This window comes from Centrocercus urophasianus, unplaced genomic scaffold (genome assembly GCF_019232065.1).
Source record: "Centrocercus urophasianus isolate 14NV4802_14NV808 unplaced genomic scaffold, USGS_Curo_1.0 seq_9, whole genome shotgun sequence".
NCBI lineage: Eukaryota > Metazoa > Chordata > Aves > Galliformes > Phasianidae > Centrocercus > Centrocercus urophasianus.
The window spans coordinates 1,235,097-1,257,617 of NW_024885532.1; the positions used below are offsets into that span (position 1 = coordinate 1,235,097).

Sequence of the window (22,521 nt, forward strand, 5' to 3'; positions counted from 1 at the left end):
TCTCTCCTCTCCTCTTGACCTACTTAGGTTGACACTGAATGAAAGGGATCTGGACAGGCTGGACAGCTGAGCTGAGGCCAGTGGGACAGAGTTCAACAAGACCAAGAGCCAAGTCCTACACTTTGGCCATAACAACCCTATGCAACACTACATGCTACAGGCTTGGGGCAAAGTGTCTGGAAGACCACATAGAGGAAACAGGGGTGCTGGTCAATGGCTGGCTGAACGTGAGCCAGCAGTGTGCCCAGGTGGCCGAGAAGGCCAGTGGCATCCTGGTTTGTATCAGAAATAGTGTTGTCAGCAGGAACAGGGAAGTGATTGTCTGTACTCAGCTCTGGTACAGCTTGAGCTCTGACAGCTTCAGGCTGCATCTCAAGTACCGTGTTCAGTTTTGGCCCTCTCACAAGAAAGACATTGAGGCCCTGGAACGGGTCCAGAGAAGGGCAACAAAGCTGGTGAGGGATCTGGAGCACAAGTCCTATGAGGAGCGGCTGAGGGAGCTGGGATTGTTTAATCAGGAGAAGAGGAGGCTCAAGGCAGACATTATCGCTCTCTACAGCTACCTGAAGGGAGGTTGTGGTGAGGTGGGTGTCAGCCTCTTCTCCTATGTAAATATTGATAGGACTAGAGTGCCTCAAGGTGCACCAGGGGAAATTCAGGCTGAACATTAGGAAATGCTTCTTTTTCTTTGGGACAGTGGTCAGGTGCTGGAATGGGCTACCTAGGGAGGTATTGGAGCCACCAACTCTGCAAGTGTTTAAGAAATGTTCAGATGAGGTACTGAGGGACATGGCGTAGTGGGCAATATTGGTGACAGGCAGACAGTTGGACTGGATGATCTTGGAGGTCTTTTCCAAGCTTGATGATTCTGAAGAGATCACGCAATGGAAACTCCATTCATCTAAATAAATGTAGAGAAGGCAAGATATTCTGTAATCAAGAAAAACACTGAAAGAAGCATAAGGCAAATGTTGTTTACTACTAGCTTATTACATCTTAGTCACTTTTGAAACCAGCGTTTTTAATGGAAACCACTGGAGTTGTTTGTTTTGGGTTGTTTTTTTTCCAGTATTGTGTAGCCCAAAAGCTACTGGGGAAAAAAAAAGAAAAAAAATACACACAAAAAAGAAAACAATAACCAACTAAAAAAAAATTACAAACACCAAAACAGAAAAAAACAACAAGACAAAACTCCTGTCCAAGATCCTCATCTGTACATTATCATATCACTGAAACCAGACTTACATGAAATGAAGTAGAAGTCTACATCCAAGCTCTGAGTTTGTAAAAGTAATTTCCCTCTTTGTTGTGCAGAAGTCATGGTAACACCCTGGGAATCTTGCCTAGTCAAATAAGTCCATGGACAGCAGCATCCATAGAAAATACAGGTGTCAAGAGGCCAGCTAGTCTACTTCCTACCCTTGGACCGTGTTACCTATGTCATGACAGATTAATCTAATCTGGTTTTTCAAATGTCAAGGATGGGAAATCTACTTTACTTGTGCTATTAGTCATAGGCTACACAATACTCACAGAAGTTTGTTTTCTGTTTGCTGACTCACCCTTGCCCTGAAACTAGTTCACCACAATTTTTCTGATACTGTAATTCATTGTTGCTGGGAGATTATCCTGGGCTGTGCTGGCTAGTATTAAACTAGAAAAGCAAGAGGTCAGGTTAGGAAGAAGGCAAATAAAGGTCAAAAATCTCTATCAACCACTATGATGTGGAAAATATAAAGATTTTGCTCCTCAGAAGCTATATTTCCAATATTAGAAATATGAGTTGAGAAAAGAGAAGACATGAAAATGCAATGAATACCAGCAGAAAGTTTAATGTCTATTACACGGTGAAACTGGAACAGTAACATAAGCTTTAGCTGCTTAGGAAGGGATAATAGAGAGGTGCGTAGCTCAGAATAGCAGTACTGTAAATACACCTTAATATTTTAACTATAAGTACAAGGAACTGTCGATGAAAGCCTGCTGCAATCTCATCTAAACCATACTACAGTTAACAGTCTTGAAGTATCTGCATGAATTACAGAGAGAAAACTGTTAGTTGAAACTTACGGGAGGTAGGTGTGCCGATTATAACTTTCAGTGCAACCTTTTCTGCTACTTTTCTATTGCATCAACATTTTAATTTAATAGAAAGTAACTTGAATCCTGTCTTAGCAGATAATCAACTGAAACTACTATTTGCTACTTACACTACTTTGTGTAAAGCAAATAATCAGACAGCCAAACATCTTAAGAACTAAACTGTGAAACTAACATCGTGTGTGTGTTTGTGTGCAACACTGAGATAGAAAAGTGTGAATAGAAATTAAAAGCTCTTTACAAGAAATCCTAATGGTTTAAATAACTGTAATGTTACAGTCAAACATGGAGAAAGCAAGCTATGGACTCAGTAGTAAAGATAGTAAGGGTGGGATTCAGTGGCCCAGCAGAGGTGTCTCATGCCATTCGGAAGCCACCTGAAACATCATTGTGTGACTGGCAGATATTCTGCAGGTAATGGAAGGCCTGAACTGTTCTGAAGTGGTAACTTCTGGCTCAGTGGAATACCTTACCGTACCCAAAATAGAAGTAGGCATCTATGCTTATGCATCATAATTTCAGAAAAAAATGAATAAGTTAATTGGTATAAACCATAAAATTAGAGATTTGGGGAAAATACAGATGGCTAGGAGAGTAACAAGAAGAAATAAGAAGAGCATTGGTATTGAACACCGACAACCAGGTGGCAATAGCAGAACCATTTACAGCACGACTCTGCAGCTTTTACATTCCTGTGATGTAGCTGAGGAGGAACAGGCTGATATGTCTGTATTGCAAAAGAACAAGAATTCATTCTCCAGCAGACACGTCAGCAAGATGATGAGTCAGGCCACAGACTGAAGAGTGACAAGCTGGGCTTCCTGCCAGTGGACTGCCTCTTTCTTGTTTGTGGCATGGCAGGAGACAAGGCTACCTTATTGGCTTGTCAGGCAGGCATACAGAGTGCATTTCTGTCTGGCTTCCTTCAAAAAAATTAAACAATGCACTGCTGTAAAGCCTTTACATTCTGCTGTTGTAGCTTGTCTTTGGGGAGCTATTCCACCAAGTGTCTTTCAAACAGCTTTGGAAATGTTTCTGTCCTTATTTCCTCACTTGATGCCACATGATGCTCAGCAAATTCTTTACCCAGAGTTTTCAAACTCACATGTGATACTCAGTCACATGTGCTCTTGATGTTCTGGATACCTGCCTTGAGGTCCCAGAGAGCATTTTGTAGAAACTGATCAGTGCTGAAATCAATGGGAACTTGCCAGAACAAGAAGGGTTCTAGTACTACATCCTCTGAAATATTAAGCTTTAGGTTCATATTGCATAATCAAAATGAGCGCCTATACTTCATCTAAAATCCACATGCTTTTATTCATCATTTGAAAATTAAACCACCCAATTATGCTGTGAGGGCTTTGTGAAAAGCAGATGTTTGTTAACCACTTGTACTCAAGCGGTGAGCACCACTGAACACACACATGAAGAAACTTGTCCACCTGGAAGCATTCAGAAAAAGAGAGTAGATCAAAGAGGGCTGAAGGCTGCACATCATACAGGTGTTCATTTAGCAAGCATTGCCCTTCTTGTGCACTAAAGAAACAGGGAGCCTTATGTGTCTGTCAGTTTGTGACATCTGCTGTGAAACTAATCGATTACCCCAGGGCAATAAATATGACTAATGGGTGTGATCTAGATGCCACTGGCTTAGTTTGGCTATTACCTTATTTGAGCAGCTGGCTTTGCTGCACTGACATTATAGATTTATTAAGTCATACCTTAATTAGTTTGCTTATATATCTTGTACTTTCCATGTTCTGAGCATTGTGCTATCATAGCAAAACATTCAACAGATAGATTGGCAGTTGCTTTTCTTTTCCCCTAAAATAAAACGGAGATTATAAATTCCATTATGGTGTTATTTTTCCTCTTAACTGTGTGCAGTCTCAGATTTTCTTGAGCATCCCTGTTGCTGTTTTAATTGCTACCTAACTCTGTGTTAAAATTCAGTAGTGTCAATGTTTGTTACTGATAATGCTGGCAAAGAATTTTACTTAAGGTTTCTTCTTTGCCCTTTTCCTGCCATTGCAATGATCTTGGATATAATTACTTTGATATTTTACTTTAATACTGATAACTCTGTTCATTAAAAAAATTACTTGTTCATAGACCAGTTGTTCTAGTCCAAACTAAGAAATGTTTGGATAATCTTTCATTGCAATATTACTGGCCTGGTACTTTATTTCACAAAGGTAATGCTTCAGGAGTAGAAGCCAGTTTCAAGATTTACATCTTTCTTTTTCTTTCTACCTGAAATTATGGGACATCCATTGGGCTGTCACACATTTAATTCTCTCATGAAGATCTGGTTGGACAAACTTGCTTTGCAGAAATCCAAACCTGCCAGAGTTTGCTGTTGGGCAGAGTTTGTATGTTTTGGAAGACCAGGGAATACATGAGAACTATCTTGTTAAAGCCTGTCCTTTCAAATCACCACACTTTTTCCTTGTGCTAATTTGCAAGGATCTATGGACAATTGTTGAAAATCACACTACTTATTGCTTGTAAAATTCTGTGGCACACTGGATATGCTCAATGTATTCTGCTGCCAGTTTTGTCCATGCTTACTGACAGCAAGCTTAAGCTTGATTTGTTTGGCTTGCAGTTGTTTTGACATTCTTGCAAGCATGAACTGATGTGCTTTCTTCAGTAATACTGTACAGCTCAGATCCTGTCCTTCCTTTATAACAACGTGTGAACTATATTAACGGTCTGAGGTCTGATGCCAGCCCTGTTAATTGTTTCACTGATAAGGCATTTCAGTAGGAAGAGATAGGGCTGGATGCTTCTGAGGGCAAAAGATAAACAAGGAGAATGTATGTACAGTGCTAGTCTTCCAGCTGCCTCAGCTGGAGGGGAGGCAGTTTAGCAGACTAGAGTTGAGATTAGTTGCACCAGGTCTAGTTAGAAGCCAGTAACTAGTGGTGTGTCCCAGAGGTCAGTACTGGAGTGGATGAGACACCAGGGAGCTGTACTGCCATCTGTATGGATCTGGCCGGGTGGTGAAATGGGCTGACAGAAACCTCATGAAATTCAACAAGAAATGCAAAATCCTGAATGTGGAGAGGAACAAATCCATGCACCAGAACATGATGGGGGCTCACTCTGAGTGAGAAGCTGGACATGATTCAGCAGTGTATGCAGTCCAGAAGGCTATATCCTGGGCTGCATTAAAAAGAGGAGTGGCCAGTAGGGATAGGGAGGTGATTGTCTCCCTACACTCAGCTCTTGTGAGAACCCATCTGGAGTGCTGTGTCCAGGCCTGGAGCCCCCAGTATAGGAAGGACATGGAGCTCTTGGAGCAGGTCCAGAGGAGGGCCACTAAGATGATCAGAGGGCTGGAGCACCTCTCCTGTGAGGAAACATTGAGGGAACTGGGATTGCTTAGCTTAGAGAAGAGAAGGTTCTGGGGAGACCTCATTGTGGCCTTTCAGTTCTTAAAGGGAGCATGACAACAAGAGGGGGAACGACTGTTTACAAGGGTGGATAGTGATAGGACAAAGGGGAATGGTTTTAAACTGAGACAGGGGCGGTTTAGGTTAGATATTAGGAAGAAGTTTTCTCACTCAGAGGGTGGTGACACACTGGAACAGGCTGCCCAAGGAGGCTGTGGATGCTCTACCCCTGGAGGCATTCAAGGCCAGGCTGGATGTGGCTCTGGGCAGCCTGGTCTGGTGGTTGGTGGCCCCACCCACAGCAGGGGGGTTGAAACTGGATGATCATTGTGGTCCTTTTTAACCCAGGCCATTCTATGACCTGTGAAGCAGCTTGGAAGTAAAAGGATTAAAGTGTCCTCATGGACACCAAGTTGCACGTGAGTTAACAGTGGGGCCTTGCTACAAGGCTAACAACATTCTGGGGGAAGTTAGGAAAAGTACTGTTAGCAAGTTGAGGGATGTGACCATTCCCCTCTACTCAGCACTGGTGAGACCACACCTGTAGCACTGGATCAAGTTCTGGGATCTCAAGTACAAGAGACATGAACATACTGGCAGTAGTCTAATAAGAGCCAAAAATGATCAGGGGGCAGGTACACAAAGGCTAAGAGAGACTGGACTATTCAGCCTGGAGAAGAGAAAGCTCAGGGGGTCATATCCATGTGTATGTGCTGTGCGGGTGCTGGAGCACTGGCAGCACTGGCACAGGCTGCCCAGAGGCTGTGGGGTCTCCTCCCTGCAGCTCTCCAGAAGCCGCCTGGCTGTGGGCCTGGGCACCCTGCTCTGGGTGGTGCTGCTGGAGCAGGGGCTGGGACACGGGCACACAGAGGGCCCTGCCCACCTCAGCCAGACTGTGAGACTGCAGAGACACTACAGCACGCTGGAGATCCATTCAAATAATTATTTTTGTAATGGAGAGAGAAATATTATTTTGTTATCTTCAGATACTTGTACTGCATTCCCATTTTCTTAGGCCTCTGTCAATTTATTTCTTCCAGCCACAGCCTCTGTGGCAGGCCATTGGCAACAGTACTGGAAAAGAGTAACAATTAAGGTGCTAAATTTTTTTAGTTACTCCAAGGACTTCTGTGACGCACCACCTTGTGGAACTGCAGAACTGTTTAGAACCACTCCACTCTTCTAATCACAGTTGAACTACAGACAGCATTGGTGAGCTGTTGCCTCAGACCAGCCTGGCTCGTCTCAAGCCCCTGAGACTGCAGTCCTGAACTGAGGTGAAAATGAGTGCATCTGGTGGGGTTTAGCCCAGTGAGCTCATTCAGAGGGACCCGGACAGGCTGGATCGATGGGCTGAAGTCAACTGTATGAGCTTCAACAAGACCAAGAGCTAAGTTCTGTGCTTTGGTCAAAACAAGCCCATGCATCACCACACCTTGAGTGCTATGTTCAGTTTTGGGCCCCTCTCTACAAGAAAGAGATTGAGGTCCTGGAGCATGTCCAGAGAAGGGCAATGAAGCTATGAGGGGACTGGAGCACAAATCTTATGAAGAGCGATTGAGGGAATTGGGATTTTTCAGTCTGGAGAAGATGAGGCTCAGGGAAGACCTTACTGCTCTCTACAGTGATCTGAAGGGAGGCTGTGGTGAGGTGGGGGTCAGCCTCTTCTCCCAGGTAACAGTGATAGGATGAGAGGGAATGGCCTCAAATTGTGCCAGGGGAGATTGAGGTTGGGTATCAGGAAAAAGTCCTTCTCCGAAAAAGTACTGAGTCACCCTCTCCGGAGGTGACCTGTAGGTGTGGCATTGAAGGAGAGGGGTAGCAGGCATGGTGGTCATGGGCTGATGGTTGGACTAGATGATCTTAGTGGTCTTTTCCAACTGTAATGAGACTCTGATTCTATGATTCAGGTGGCCTTGCTCCTGGCCCAGGAGGTGTTTTTCTGCCTCCTATGGTGCCAGCGGCACTGCGAGGACGGCAAGGCATTTCACCAGCAGCAGTTTAATCAGTACACGCTGACCAGCACCGGCAGCACGAGCAGCGTCAGCGAGGGCAGCATCACCAGGCTGCAGCCTGGCAAACGCGGCGACCCCTCGCCTCGGGAACACAATACAAAGTACGGCCGGTTTCAAGCCTTTCTTCGAGCCTTGTGGGGCATACAGGGGTCTCCCAAGGCGGGCAGAAGGGAGCGGAGCCGGGCCCAAGCAACGGGAGCAAGAGCCGCCTGGCAGGGCACGGCGGTCCCTCTCAGCCCGCTCCCTCCCCTCGCTGCTGCCGGTAGCTCTCGGCCGCGGCCTGCGTGCGGGGAGCCGGGCCGGCAGGAGGCGTCCTGCGGGGCGGGCTGGAGGAGGGCCGGGGCGGGAGCGCCGGCTGTCCCGGAAACAGCACCGACCGGCGGCACAGCGGCGGCGGCTGCCGCGGTGGGAAGTCGCCTGGAGTCGTGCGCTGCCGCCGGCGGGCTGGAGCGGCGCGAGGCGGCGCAGAGCGGCGGTCGGTATGGAAGCGGTACCCCGCGAGGAGAAACCCAACCCGCTGCAGGATGCCAACCTCTGCTCCCGGCTCTTCTTCTGGTGAGCGCCGGGCACGCGGCCGACCCGGGGTGATGCTGAGTCCCGGCCACGCGGCGCGGGGAGGGACAGATCCGCCGCGAGGCTCGGGGCGGTAGGGCGGCCCGGGCAGACCCCGCGCGCAGGTGGCTCCGGCGGGAGCGGCCGAGGAGGAGCGAGGTCATCCGAGGTGAACGCGGAGGGCGGTGGTGCCGCTCGGGGTGAGCCGCCTGGCGGCTGCGGCCCCGGGGCCTCCCGCGAGCACCGCCGCCCGCACACGTCGGGCGCGGCCCCGCTGCCGCACGTGGGGCGCCGCGGGGCCGGCGGGCAGCGCGCTCCGGCCTCTCCTCGTCCCCCGGCTCCGCGCCGCCGCGCCCGTCGCGTAACGGGCCGCGGGCCGGCATCTCGCGCCGCACTCTTTCGTGGCGCGGGGTTTTCCTTCCGCCGGGCTGCCTCTGAAACTGCGCGGTGTGCGGAGTTCGCTCTTGAAGGGGCTGCTGGCTGAAGGTCAGGTGTGGCGGAGCGAAGATGAGGTGCCGCCGGGACGCTAGGAACTGGTCGGGGTCGGATGGCCCCTGCGGCAAAGGCGGTGCTCGTGTTAACGGAGACCACGTGTAATAGAACAGCGAGGAGTTACTTCCCCAGTTTTGTTGCTTTGAAAGGCGTTAGGAAAGGACACGCAAGGTGAAATGGAAGGGCACCAGCTCGTCTGTCAGGGCAGATTCGTTTAGAAGAGAGCAGGCAGCTTTCTGAGCCCAGAGCTCAGTGTAGGAGAGGAGAGTGAGAGCATAGCACTTAGTTCTGCAACACAAATAATGCTCTGGGATCCTGAAAGCCATGCTGAGCAGGTGCAGGAATCCGTTTTGGAAGGTAGGGGGATTTTACTAGTCCTGACTAAATAATGAGAATAGGGGGGCAGACTTGGGTAAGGTCTTAACACCAGGAATGCCCACGTTGGATGCAGCAGTGCTAAGAAGCCTGGATGCAAAGGGATTTGGGGAAAAAAAACTGAACAAATGGGAGAAATTGCCTCATATGCTGCTTGTCAGGCCTCCAGACTACTTTGCAGCAATGGCTTTAGCCTTTTAAAGCCTTTTCTCTTGCATGTGCTGCATGTGATTGTAAAAAACAAACAAACAAACAAAAAATTAAAAAACCACCACCCAGGGTTCCACTTTCCTACAAGTTTGTATGGTTTTACATAAAATCAAGAAGTATTTAAACACCCTTTAGCTATAAATGAACTCTAACGGTCACCTTGAGAAACATTCTTCTGTCCTGCAGATGCATACAGTATCTAACAACCTGCCCTGTGAGCACTTCTGAGGCACTGCTTCGTTTTAACCACTGCTGCTTCATGCTGGATGCTCTGCAATGCTTCCTGCTGGAGAACTGGAAAAGTGGTGCTGGAGGAGGCAGTCCTGGGAGCTGCTGTCATATGGTTGCAGGAGTGTTCCTGCTCTGCTCTCTAAGTCCCGGGTGTTGTCAGTGAGGATAGAAGGTAGGGCACAGCAGGTAGCTGTGTCCTTTTTTTTTTTTCTTCCTTTTTTCTTTTTTGTTCCCCATATTTTTTGCTCCTAAAATGCAATTTTGCCATTGCAAGAAACCACCCTCCTCTTTTGTTGCCAGTAGTGCAAAAGAAAAGCTAAAATTATTCTGCCTTGCGGAAACAAGATCAAACTCACAGGGAAAGAAAAGAAGTCATGTTTTCACTGAATTATAAAACTAGGGTAATGAGTGTGTAGGCTGAAGACATTCTTCTCCCATTGTTCAAAGCTTGTCTTCTTGCTCTTGGGGTTGTGACTTTGACAAGTATGAGCTTGATGAACATTAAACTCTCCAGCAGTACATTCATGGGAAAGAGGAGCATCTGGATTGTGTGTGAATGTTGTTATTTTATGGTGCATCCCTTCTGTAACGCTAGTCTGGATGTTACATGAATGAACTATTTATGGCAAGATTATGAACATGAAAGTGGTTGCGAAATACTCCAATTTTCCATAGCTCTCACTGAATTATCTATGTTACTGTAGAGTTATCAAAGCCCAAATTGTTGTTTACATGTTGCAGTTACTGCTTTATCTACTGACCTTCAGAGTTGCAAGTTTCCGTGCTTACCAAACTTCTTGTCTGTCCGATAGTTACACCGCTCAGCACTCAGCTGTATTTCTGATGTACTTCATTTGTGAGATTTGTTTCGTTACTGGCTCAGCTTGCTGGTGGGATTGAGGGCTTTGAAGGATTGATAGGAAGATTTGCTTTCTTGGAGGGACCTGAAAGACAGTTTCATTCAGTGTTTTTGATGTTCAAAGATCTCTTCTGCCTGGAAAGTGTTTTGAGTTTAAATGCTTTAGACTTCATGCTTTATGAAGTTGAGACTGGTGCATTTAACATCTTTTTTTTTTTTTTTTTTTCTGCTGGGGAGGGTTCAGTACTACTGAACTAATAACTGTACAGTAAGGATATTTATAACTGTTGTTCTGTCTTGAAGATTGCATGCTCATTAAGTAGCAGTGGGTATGCTGTTGTTAACATATAGCATTTGCTCTCTTGAATAATCAAAGATATTCTAACCGTACAGTGTTTGGATTTTTAAGCACTCTTCGGCTCAGGCACTGAATCCACTCCTGTGGTAAGTTATAAAACAAGTCATGACGAAATTTTTACAGTGGGATAAATTTTGAGCCATTAAGAACATGAGAAAGAGAGCAAGCTGTAACACCCTGAAAAAAAAGAATCCAGTATTTTTGTTCAGAGAAGTGAAAGAAAGTGCTGTTAAATATCACGTATTTATAATTTATTTTTAATAATAATATTAAAATATATTAATAACAATAATTCTGTTCCAGCCTCGCAGTGACAGAACTGAAAACTTGCTCAAAGGTATCTAAGCAGTTACGATTGTAAGCTGTAAACAGCTTTTGTAATTACGTTTTGGTGTCTACAGCACTGCTGTTGGCTTACTAAGAGTGCGCTCTAGGGAAAATGACAAAATGACTGAGACTTCTTGACTGGTCTGAGTGTAATGGGAGAACAATAAAAAACATCTTTGCCCTTGGATTGAAGCACAAACAGAATGCAATAAGCACAGACATGAAGGCACCAGGTATTTTGGCGGAGGCTGTAGAGTGTGTAGCTGTTTGCATCTGACCAAATACAGTTGTGCCATAAACCCGTCTTGAATCAGTGAAATGCACACTTAAATTCTTCCTCCCTGCCCCAGAGCTTAGAATCAGAAGGGCCACCAAGTGCTTCAGCTGGGCCTTGAGTCAGCCTGGATGCCACCTTCATTTTGGTCCTGTGACATGGCACGTCCTGCCTTGCATGGGAGGAAGTCAAACGAGGAATTCACTGCCTTTCTAGAAAGGTCCAACAATGCCACTGTTGCAACTGATGTGTGTTTCTTATGGTGGCCATTGAAGAGGTTTGCTATGAGGTTTTTAAGTTTACTTCAGGCAGCAAATGAAAATAGCAAACAGGATCAGGTTTTCAGATTTGGCCTTATGCTTTGTGTAATACTTGGTGAATTCCCACTCAGAATGTCCCAAATTAACGTTTTTGAGGTTTTTCACTTTGTAATGATCTGAGATAGCTATCTCAGATAGCTAATTTGTAGTTCATTCATTGATTAGTTGGTACAAGGTGGCTTTTTCAGCAGGACTGTTTAGATACTGTGGGAAACTTGAAGCAAATATGTAAGCGTTTTCAATGTGGATAAACAGAAAATGAATTTTCAGTAGTCAAATCAGGCTTGCTTCTCTTTTTTTTTTCTCCCAGTTGAAGGAAGACTGAGGGCCATGAATCATAGAATGGCCTGGGTTGAAAAGGACCACAATGATCATCCAGTTTCAACCCCCTGCTATGTGCAGGGTCACCAACCACCAGACCAGGCTGCCCAGAGCCACATCCAGCCCTGCCTTGAATGCCTCCAGGGATGGGGATCCACAGCCTCCTTGGGCAACCTGTTCCAGTGTGTCACCACCCTCTGTGTGGAAAAACTTCCTCTTAATATCTAACCATAGATACAGCCATATACATCTTTTATAACATCTTTTGTAACCGTAGCCATACATACATCTTTTTATAATAATAATTTTTTTGTTTGTTCATTTGCGAGATGTTAAGTACCTGTAGTCACGTTTGAATCAGTCTCTTGACCAAAAGTTTTGCTCCTTTTGTTGCAAGATAGCTGTACTATATGGAAGAAAATACTGCTTGAAAATCATAGCTTATGTATAAATCATATCAGCTATGATAAGGGCGTAGATACTGTAGGAATGTTGGCATTTGCTGTCTACAGTAACTATCTGTGTTTAGATATGCAATTAAAGGAACCACTTGACAAAACACTGAAGCTGTTTGAAATGTCCTAGCCATGCTCAGTCATTTCTAAGAGGAAGTGTCCTTCCTGTGATCCATGCAAAATTTAGGAGTATGTTGTACTGTTGAGTATTTTTGTTGGTTGTTGGTTTGGATTTTTTTTTCATGTAGTTCTAGAACAGGCCTTAAGAGTGGAGGACACAATAAAATATGATTTCTGGGAGTGGAGAGTCAGAAGGAGTGATCACCTATGTGTTTATTTTCTTCCTGTATCCCTATCCAACCACTTGTAACAGCAGTGTAAGCTCACAGGTCACTTAATTCTTCCTCTTGCCATTGGGTGTGGAAAGAGTAGATAAAGAAATTGGTAACAGAAGGTTTCTTTGGAAACTGAAATGAGTCGCCATTAATTTCAACTGTAAACTTTCTGAATAACTTTGGTTTCAGGATTTGATCCATGGTGTGTTTTGTTGTTTTTTTTTTTTGTTGTGTTGTTTCTTATGGCTGCTTTTTTTGTGTTAAACACGTAGGTGAGCTATAACAATTTTTAGATGCATTTTGCAACAGTGAAGAAACTGCCTGCTCCAACTGTTTGAGCAGTTAACTCACCTGAGATTAGGAATTTCTTTTGATGACTGGTTCTTTTCTGCTCAGTTGAAGAACTCTCTTCCTTTTCCTCTGTGTAACTACTTAATACTCAGGCCCTACTTCAATAGATAGCTTCTACTAAAATTTCTTGTCGTAAGACATAATCTTGAGACCTTTGCATCAAATATTTGGCATTACAAATATTCTTGTCCTGTGGATGTCAGATTTGGAAAGTAGTCATTGGAATGCCATAGTTAAAGGTAGTGCCACCCCCTGTTTCCTGGTTTCTGACTTTACAAAAGATGTCTGCTGCAGCATGGCAGCGCACCTTTTCCCCTTTTCTCACTTCCTTCTGTCTGTCTGTGCTTCTTGCCATCTGAAATATTTGGAAGTGTATTACAGTAGTCTGTTGAAAACGTTGGTTGAAAAGCACCTAAAGAAATACCAGAATTTAATATGTTTAATCATTGTAGATGACTGCCTTGGTAAAGGGAAATAAGAGAGAGCAGCTGGCTGAGGGGAATGAGTGAGCATGTGAAATAGTGATAGCTTAGGAAAAGAAATCACACGGTGACCACAATGAGTTGGAGTGGTGTTTATACCTTGTCTGTACATCCCATGCCAACAGTGCTCTTCTGGACTAAAAGCGGGATGTAGCACTGCTGGATATGTACTGCTGGTGTAGAGCTCAGAGTTGTGTCACAAAGCCATGCTGGGGCAATCCCAGATATGTCTGCAGACTGGGACAAGAACTCCTTGAGAACAGCCCTGTGGAGAAGGACTTGGGGGTCCTGGCAGGTGAAAAGATGGACATGAGCCAGCAGTGTGTGCTTGCAGCCGGAAAGGCCAATGGACTGCATCAAAAGAGGGGTGGCCAGCAGGAAGAGGAAGGTGATTGTTTCCCCTCTGCTCTCCCCTTGTGAGACTCCATGTGGAGTGCTGTGTCCCAGCCTGGGACCCCCAGCACAAGAATGATGAGGAGCTGTTGGAGAGGGTCCAGAGGAGAGCCACAAAGATGATCAGGGGGCTGGAGCACCTCTCTTATGAAGAAAGGTTGAGGGAGCTGTGCTTGTTCAGCTTGCAGAAGGCTCCAGGGAGACTTTATTGCAGCCTCCCAGTACTTTAAGGGGGCTTAAGGAGGAGTACCAACGTTGTACATGGGTAAGTAGTGATAGAACAAAGGGAATGGCTTTAAACTAAAAGAAGAGATATTTAGATTGCACGTTGGGATGAAATTCTTTATTCAGAGGGCGGTGAGGCACTGGCAGAGGCTGTCCAGAGAAGCTGTGGGTGCCCCATCCCCGGAGGTGCTCAAGGCCAAGTTGAATGAGGCCCTGGGCAGCCTGAGCTGCTGGTGGGTGGCAGTCCTGCCCAAGGCATGGGATTGGCCTGGATGATCTCGAAGGTCCCTCCCAACCTAAGCCATCCTGTTGATTCTGTGAAGTTGGTTAAAGAACAGTACAAAAAAAGAGCACATAGATACCTGGTGTAAGCTGTGGAGGATAAGCACTGTGGATTTGCTATCAAAAGGTCCTATGAGGAAACCTAATTTGTTTTACGGAAAATCAGCTTCAAATTGGGTGACTAAAGAGCAAGAAATGCATGTTCCTTTGCAGCTTAGTGATTGGAGTAGTGCTTTCAAGCTGCTCAGGAGGTGAAATCCTAGATTCTTGTGTTGTGGAAGAATTTGAGTAAACAATGACTCTCCTGTGCAACTTTGGAAAAATAACTGGACATAGAGTATAAACAGTGATGCTTGTAATGTAGTGTACAAGTAGGCTTAGGAAGAATGGTGAAAATGTAGCTTGTAAATTACTTCCCTAAGGTATTAGCTGATGAAAACATACAGGATGTGGCTTTTAGTGGGCACTGTAAAATTACGCCATTGTTAAACTTATTCTTGTTTTGCTTTTTTATTTGTAATTAGACAGAATTGTTTAATCAGAAAAGTAGTCCACTTAGTCTAGTCTTTTGACTTAGTGATGAAGTAAGATCTTTTGGGAAACTGGTGATGATCAAACTTTATGCTTGTCCATTGAAAGGTGTCTTAAGATTTTAGTGATAGATGATTGTGTAGCTTCTGGGGTGAAGCACTGGAACAGGTTGCCCAAGGAGGCTGTGGATGCCCCATCCTTGGAGGCATTCAAGGCCAGGCTGGATGTGGCTCTGGGCAGCCTGGTCTGGTGGTTGGTGGCCCCACCCACAGCAGGGGGGTTGAAACTGGATGACCATTGTGGTCCTTTTCAACCAGGCCATCCTACAGTTCTGTGATCTAGAAGCTGAGGGTGACAGACAGCAGTGCCCTTAGCCTCTGGGGTACAGCTGGTGAGACCCAGCATGGTGTCAGTCCCAGTACCCATTGACAGCCCCAGTGAGGAGAGGGGATGGACCAGCCCCAGGGCATTTGCAAGCAGAACACCATACAGATCCAGAGTACAGTAAGTTCCCTTCCTGGGCTGATGAACTGGATAAGCTAGGCCTGTGTGCCATATTTCCTCCTTGACTGAAGGGGAGATCTTTTGGGACACTAGCAAACCTAATTTAACAGCTTTCTCATTTAGGAAATTGTATGTGGTGTATCAGAGTAGCATGACTATTCTGGTTACATAACAGCCTTGCCTGTTGGATAGGAGTCCCTGATTCTCTCGTCGTGCTTCTCTTATACTGATAAGAAAACCTTTTCTTAATATTGTTTTCTGCAGACCCAGTGGAATCTCTCCAAAATACTAGGTAATTAATTATGGCAAGTAAAAATTGCACTTTGCTGAACAACCAAGTAAACTGTGGCTAGTTGGCTGTGTTGTAATGTTACAGGGCGTGTAATGTCAGGGCCAGGAGTAGGAAAATGCAGGAAGTGAGTGTTTATGTTATGGTCTTTGTCAGTTCAGAACTGAATCATTTTATATTTTTATCAGTGCCCAAGGCACTGCTGTAGAGGAGGGACGTTTTTTGGGTTCAGAGCAGTGAGTTACTGCTTTGCAGTTGGATATCTGTTGGGATTGCATCAGGTTTACAAGTGATTTATTATTTTTTTTTAATTTTTCTTTTTAAATCTTTGTTCCTGGTGACATCAATATTCTGGCAATAACAAGGGCTAATTCTGGGCTTCTCTCCAGACTGATGTCTTTGATCAGCTGATGGTCTTGATAGAGCAGAAGCATTCCCTGCAGTACAGAGGGTACTCAGGATTCTTCCAAACATTCCCGTGTTTATGTGTAGTTTATGCTAGCAAAAAAAATGGGACTGTGTGAGAAGGATTGAACTTTCTGTGTTTCCTGAAAGCACAACCTGACCATGATACTTACACTAAAGGAGGTAGGGAAGATTACCTGTAGTCTATCCTGCTCTGTTAGAAAAGAGACCTTTGGCCGGTTTGTTGGTACGCTGCAGACTGTGCTGCAAGAGGAGGAACACCTGGTACTGACCACAGGAGCCGACTGAAGGCTGCAGATGCTTCCCATGGCTGTGCTGGAGCCAAGTGAGCCTCTTTCATCCAGCAGGCAGAAATTGGTGGATGGACCTTGAGATTATTTGCCCCGTGTTTGCTTTATACCCATAGTCAGTAGCAAGAGCTCAGTGTTGAACCGCAGATTCAGGTGATTTGATGGAGATGTTTGTGTCAAACTGTGCAGAAGCTCTTCTCATGGCAGGAGCAAAGGATCTTTGAGAACCACAGAATAAGTTTAAGTTGGAAAGGACCTTGAAAGGTTAACTAGTCCAACCACACAGCATAGAACAGAAACACCTACGGCTAGATCAGGTTGCTCAGAGGCTCATCCAGCCTAACCTTGAATATCTCCAGGAACCTGCTAAAGAGTCTGTCTCCTTCTTTCTTAAAGCCCTCCTTGAAGGGCCCCTCTCAGGTCTTCCTGGAGCCTTCTATTCTCCAGGCTGAACAACCTCAGCTCTCTCAGCCTGTCCTCGTAGGGGTGATGTTCCATCCCTTGGATCATTTTTATGGCCCTTCTTTGGATGCACTCCCACAGGTCCATGTCTCTCCTGTACTGAGGACTCCACATCTGGACGCAGAGCTTCAGGTGGGGTCTCACCAGTGCAGAGTAGATGGACAGGATCACCTCCCTCGCCCTGATGACCATGCTTCTTTTGATGCAGCCCAGAGAATCTTGGTTCTTTAGAGAAGCTGTGGCAGTGATTTGGGTCCTGATGCTGTGTTGGCTGTACAGTCTAAGCAACAGTTGATGTGTTTTTTTATTTCTAATTGTACGTTTAACATGGATGTGGAGAACTTAACATCTCATATACGATGCAGATCTTCAGTACTCCCTCCAAGACTTCAGAACAGGCTGTTGAGCGTAAGAGATGCTGCTTTAAGGATAGAGAGTTAATCTTTGAATGAATCGGGCAAATATTGTGCGCTGACATGCTAAGTAGTGAAAGAAAAGTGTAAATCCCATTTGTCACGTACAGTTCTACCATGGAGCCTGTGAAAAGGCTGTTGGGACAGTTCTGCCTTGAAGAAACTGTGTTCCTCCTCTTCCAGCATTCAACTCGTCTTGCCACCCTCTCTGAAACTAACCACCCGACTTCTCATATGCCAGTGTATACAAAGTTAAACTGGAGCGTGCCTGAGCAAGAAATGCAACTCGTTGATGAGTGTCCATAACCACTGTTGTGGTTGTGAGTAATAACTGTCCTGATTGTAAACCAGGATTGTAAACCAACTTGATTGCAGTCTTGAATTCTCGTCTGCATGCCTTCAAGAAAAGAATACTCTTCATCTAGTGCACCAGGTGTTCTAGAAAACGCTGTGTTGAAGTCAGGGAATAATTAGGCTGAAGAAACTGAACAGCATGTATGAGCTTTCACAGGCAGTTGACAAAAGACAAGTATCTTGTCAGGAGTTGATAAAAAAAAAACAAACAAAAAACAACTGTTTTTCCAAAATGGGTCCATCTCTGACCTCTTTGTTCTGTTCGTGACGGCCGACCTAGAAAATTCTTCTAGGGAACAAGCATGAGAGCTGAAGTTCACACTCTACCACAAAACCAAATATTAGGGATTAAAGTATATAAAGTGGAAAATGCATTTTTTACAGCCTCCCCATTGCTTTTAAAGTGTGTGTGTTTCATAGGTATCGTTCTCTTTTACTCTGCTTCAAGAATGATGATGTTGTTGTGCTTTCTCGTGCTTTTGCCTGCTTTGTGAGATGCAACTGAAACTATTTAGGTCTCCTTCACCTGTTTTTCAAGATTGAAGAAGTTTCTGTGTGCATAAAAGCTAGTTTTACTACAGTACTGTTTGATTGGAAAAAAAATCGTAGAATCAGAGACTAGAATCTCAAAGTGTATCAGACCCGTAAGAATCAGTTACCTTTTCTTACAAAATGACAGCAGCACTGTAACAATCTCTTTCATAAAATACTGAGCTTTTAAAAATCTGAGTACTTGAGAAAATTGATCTATTAGAAAATGTTTCCCAATTTTTAGTCTACTCGTTTCTTAGTATCCTTTCTAATGTGACATTGTGCTTTGTGTTTCTACTTCCACCTGTGTCCTAGTAATAAAACATTATTTATCCATTTTTACATTTGTGTGTTTGTCTATAAATTACTGACATTTAAGATTTGTAAATGTGGAATTTGAACATTTACTTTTTCTCCCATATAAATGAACACCCATGCAAATTACAAAAGTGTTTTTAAAAAATATACAGTAGAGTTTTATGCACAGTTCTGTCAATATTATAATAATTGGTTTAAGCTCTATTTTTCCATAAATATTTAAAGGAATGCTAGTTTTCCATAAGTATAAGTAAGCACTGAAAAAACTGCCTTGAGTCTGAAAATTGCATTGGCTATCTTGGATGCCTGGAGCTAAGGTTCTGAGGGGCATAAACAACTTCTGGTTGTTCTAAAGTGAAGATGACTTACTTCTTCAGGGTTTGTGAAGATAAATTCTGTAAAACATGTGGATGTTGAGTGATGCTTGAGAGGAGGAGGAAAGACGGGGCTAAAAGAAAGAAGTAACAGATAGGGAAGTTAATTATTCTTTTGGTCTGCTGATCTGTTTACTAATCATTGGTATTTAAATAGGTGGCTGAATCCATTATTTATTATTGGCCACAAACGGAAACTTGAAGAAGATGATATGTACAAAGTACTGCCAGAAGATTCCTCAAAGAAGCTTGGGGAGGACTTACAGTGGTAAGGAGTAAAATCATTGTTCTATTTCATTGTTTTTCTGCTGATGAATGTGAGGTTTTATTCATATTCTAAAATTTCAAGAGGTTGTTGTGAAGTTTAACAAGGTCTATTGTAAACAATTCTGGATAGCTAAGAGTAGCATTTACACATTTTACTATGGAGACATTTTCATTTCTTCTCATTATACATAGTGAAAGTATGTTAGAGTATTACTATTATGCCATTTAAAATTTGTCTGGCACTCTGCAGAATACTCTGGTGAAGAAGGCTTTTCACCAGCTGTTATTGTGGTAATCCTTAATAAATTAATGCAGGTCTTTTGGTCTTACTGCCATAAGACTATGAATAACTATGAAAACTGTTAAAACTGTTAGAACTTCTCTTTATAAAAGTGAGGAAAAATATTTTTGTTGTGTTTTTGGAGAACAGTGAGAGCTGTATATGCTTCACATGTGTTTATATAAAGAGAATTTTTCTTTTTTCTTCTAATAGTGATGTATCTCCCTATCATAGAATTACCAAGGTTGGAAAAGACCCCCAAGATCACCCAAGATCAACCATGCACCTATCACCAACATTTCCTACTAAACCATGTCCCCCAATAGAGCATCTAAACGTTTCTTGAACTCAGGAGGTTCACTTGTCCAAGGTTGCTCTGAAATTAAGGCCATCTCTTTATTTCCGTGTAAACTACAACAAATACAAAAAGCACAATAACACTGTTTTGTAGAGCAAATTCTCAGTTACATTACACCATTTTTCAGTAGTCACCATTGTTATTTATGTTGTTTATGCATTTTTGCCAGCAATGAACAGGACTCTACATGCTACACTCTTAAAAAATGTGCACCAGCGGAGATGACCCACTGTTTCAGAGCTGCTCTGACAGCATAATTGCTAGGAAAATATTGCCTAAGCAGTCCATCTTTTATCAGACTAAACAGATAAAAGTCAGAAGGTGCCAGATCCAGATTATACAGTGGTTGCTGTGGGACAGTCAGTCCAGCCAGTATTGGCGATGTGCTCAAGTCTTCAGACTGGAATGACACCTGGTGTTACTGTGTTGCAGGATAAAGCTTGTCTTCTTCTCTGATCTGACTCTAGAAGTTTGAGCCTTAGCTTAGTCAGTGTTGTGATTTAGTGGTCAGAGATGATGGTTTTTCTAGGTTCCAGAAAATCCAAAGAAGAATTACTCCTTTCCTATCCCAAAGCATGACACATCACATTACCCACTGAGGACTGTGGCTTGACCTTTTTCTTTGGTGGGGAATTCATGTGTCCACTCAACGACTGCCATTTTGACTGGGGCTTGTAGGGGTGACACTGTGTCTCATCCCCAGTAATGATGTGATCCAGGAAACTGTCACCCTCAGCCTTGTATGAATTCAGTAGGGCCTGACAAACTTGCATGCGCTTTTCTTTCTGTTCCTGTGTGAATATTCATGGAACTCACCTGACACGAACTTTGCACTATTCCAGCATTGCTACCAGAATTTCTAACACACTGAAGCCAGTATTCAGCTCCATTTACAGTTCCCTGGTCGTCATCCACCGGTTTGTGTGAATGTCACACATTTCATTTCCTGGTGGGACAGCTGTGCATGGCCATCCGGAACATACCTGATCTTTTAAGCTGCTTTTGCCACTGCTGAAGCACACCACCCACTGCTTGGTCTTCACATGTGTTTGATGAATGATTCAGTAAGTGTCAGTGAATGTCCATGCATGTTTCCACATGGAGTCATTCAGTGACTTCCCTTTGCTTCATATGCACATCTGTGTCAGATACTATTTTGAAAGGCTGCCCCTCTGCTGCTCTCTGTCACATGGCAGCAACATGGGACGGTGTATTAGTGGGAAGGTTCAGCTTCTACTGCCCTACCAGCAGGCATTACTTTTGGAGCAGCCCTCAGAAATTGTCTTGAACCTTTCAGTAGAGAAAGGTTTTGTATTCAAATAATTTTGTTAAGTAGACAAGAGGTCTCTCCCAGCGAAAGGTGATCTCTGAATTAATAAACTGTGGCCTTGTCTTTATGCTGGAGGATGTAGAGCAAATCAGCATTCCTAATAGTTTAGTTAGGGCAAGAGGCTCCTTAAGGAGTGAAAGGAATCCAGAAACTGAAGGTTATGGCTTTTATTACCCTGCCATGCCTGAGGAAGGTGAAGAATGAGAGGCAGTGGTAAGCTGGCTTGTGATGTTTGCCAAAGTCCAAGGATGTGTCTTGAAGCTGTTCAGGGAGTGCACTGTAGAGGAAGATGAATGCTTTCCAATGATTCTTACAGTAAAAGCGCACACTTTCCGTGAGTCAGGAAATGGTAGAAAATACAGCATGCCAAATAAAAAAAGGTTCTTTTTATTCCCTAGTGGACTTGGCTCAGAAGCAAAGAATATAATTCATAAATAGCCACTGAAGGAAGAGCTACTTCTCTTTGGCCAGCAAAAAGAATCTGTCTAGTTTCAGTTCTGATTCTGGAGTATCTATTTAGACAATGATTATAATTCTTTTAATAAAAAAAGAAGGTAAAATGAAGAAGTTATGTTTTCCCATCCATACTGTATGCTTCAAACTTGTGTGCCGTGTTACAAAATAACAAAATTGGCTTTCATGAGTTAGACTAATTTCAGCCCTCAAACAAGCGAAGTCAGAGGGCCTGGCAAAAAATATTTAGCCTCCAGAAGCAAGGGGGATGCCTTGTCTGACAAGTGTATTTTAAATGTCTCCTTAAGTTCCAGTTAATTTCATGTTTGCGTTTAACTGGACAACATCGTTCTTGGTATTACCACCTTTGATTTTAATCTGAGCAGATTGTATCTTGCTTGTGGGTGGAAACGTGGTTAACACAAAGGTCATTGCTACTCAGCTGGTGAAATCCTTCAGAGAGACGTGAGGAGTGCGAAGTGACTGAACTGCTGCTAATGCTTTAAAAAGGCAGATGGTGCCATATCTGTTTGTTTTCATGAAATCATAGGGCAGAGACGAGTGAGGGGCAGATAGGAGAGAAGGTCTGATTACAGGAGAATAATCTTGTAATGCTAAGCACAGTATGTTGATGAGAAAACATTACTACCTGTTATCTTCTTAATTTCTTAATGAATGAAGAGTATAAAGGTGATGGTGGCAATCCTGCTGCAAGTCTGAAACTGTTTTACTCCAGGGAATTGCCTTATTGTTTTACTGCTGTCTGCAGCATATTTGTTTTTTGTTTGTCAGGTACTGGGATAAAGAGGTGCAAAAAGCAAAAAAAAGAGGAAAAACACCCCATTTAACTAAAGCAATTATTCTTTGTTACTGGAAATCCTATTTAGTTCTTGGAATTTTCACAATGATTGAGGTAAGTGATATAAAATGTGATGCAGTGTATTTCTTAGCTAGCAGTGATGTGGAATTTGACCTTTGAGGTT

The 22,521-nt window shown here is 43.8% G+C and overlaps 1 protein-coding gene across 3 annotated transcripts in view; it reads left to right on the forward strand.

The window, feature by feature from the left end:
- The first annotated feature begins 7,967 nt into the window (after positions 1-7,967).
- Positions 7,968-22,521, forward strand: part of ABCC4 (ATP binding cassette subfamily C member 4) — a 153,844-nt gene continuing 139,290 nt past the window's right edge. For all 3 annotated transcript variants that reach the window (XM_042838843.1, XM_042838844.1, XM_042838845.1), the window contains exons 1-3: positions 7,968-8,071; positions 19,008-19,118; positions 22,331-22,451. In XM_042838843.1, the coding sequence (XP_042694777.1) occupies positions 7,998-8,071; positions 19,008-19,118; positions 22,331-22,451 (306 nt within the window). In that variant the 5' untranslated portion in view covers positions 7,968-7,997. The remainder of the gene's footprint in view (positions 8,072-19,007; positions 19,119-22,330; positions 22,452-22,521) is intronic.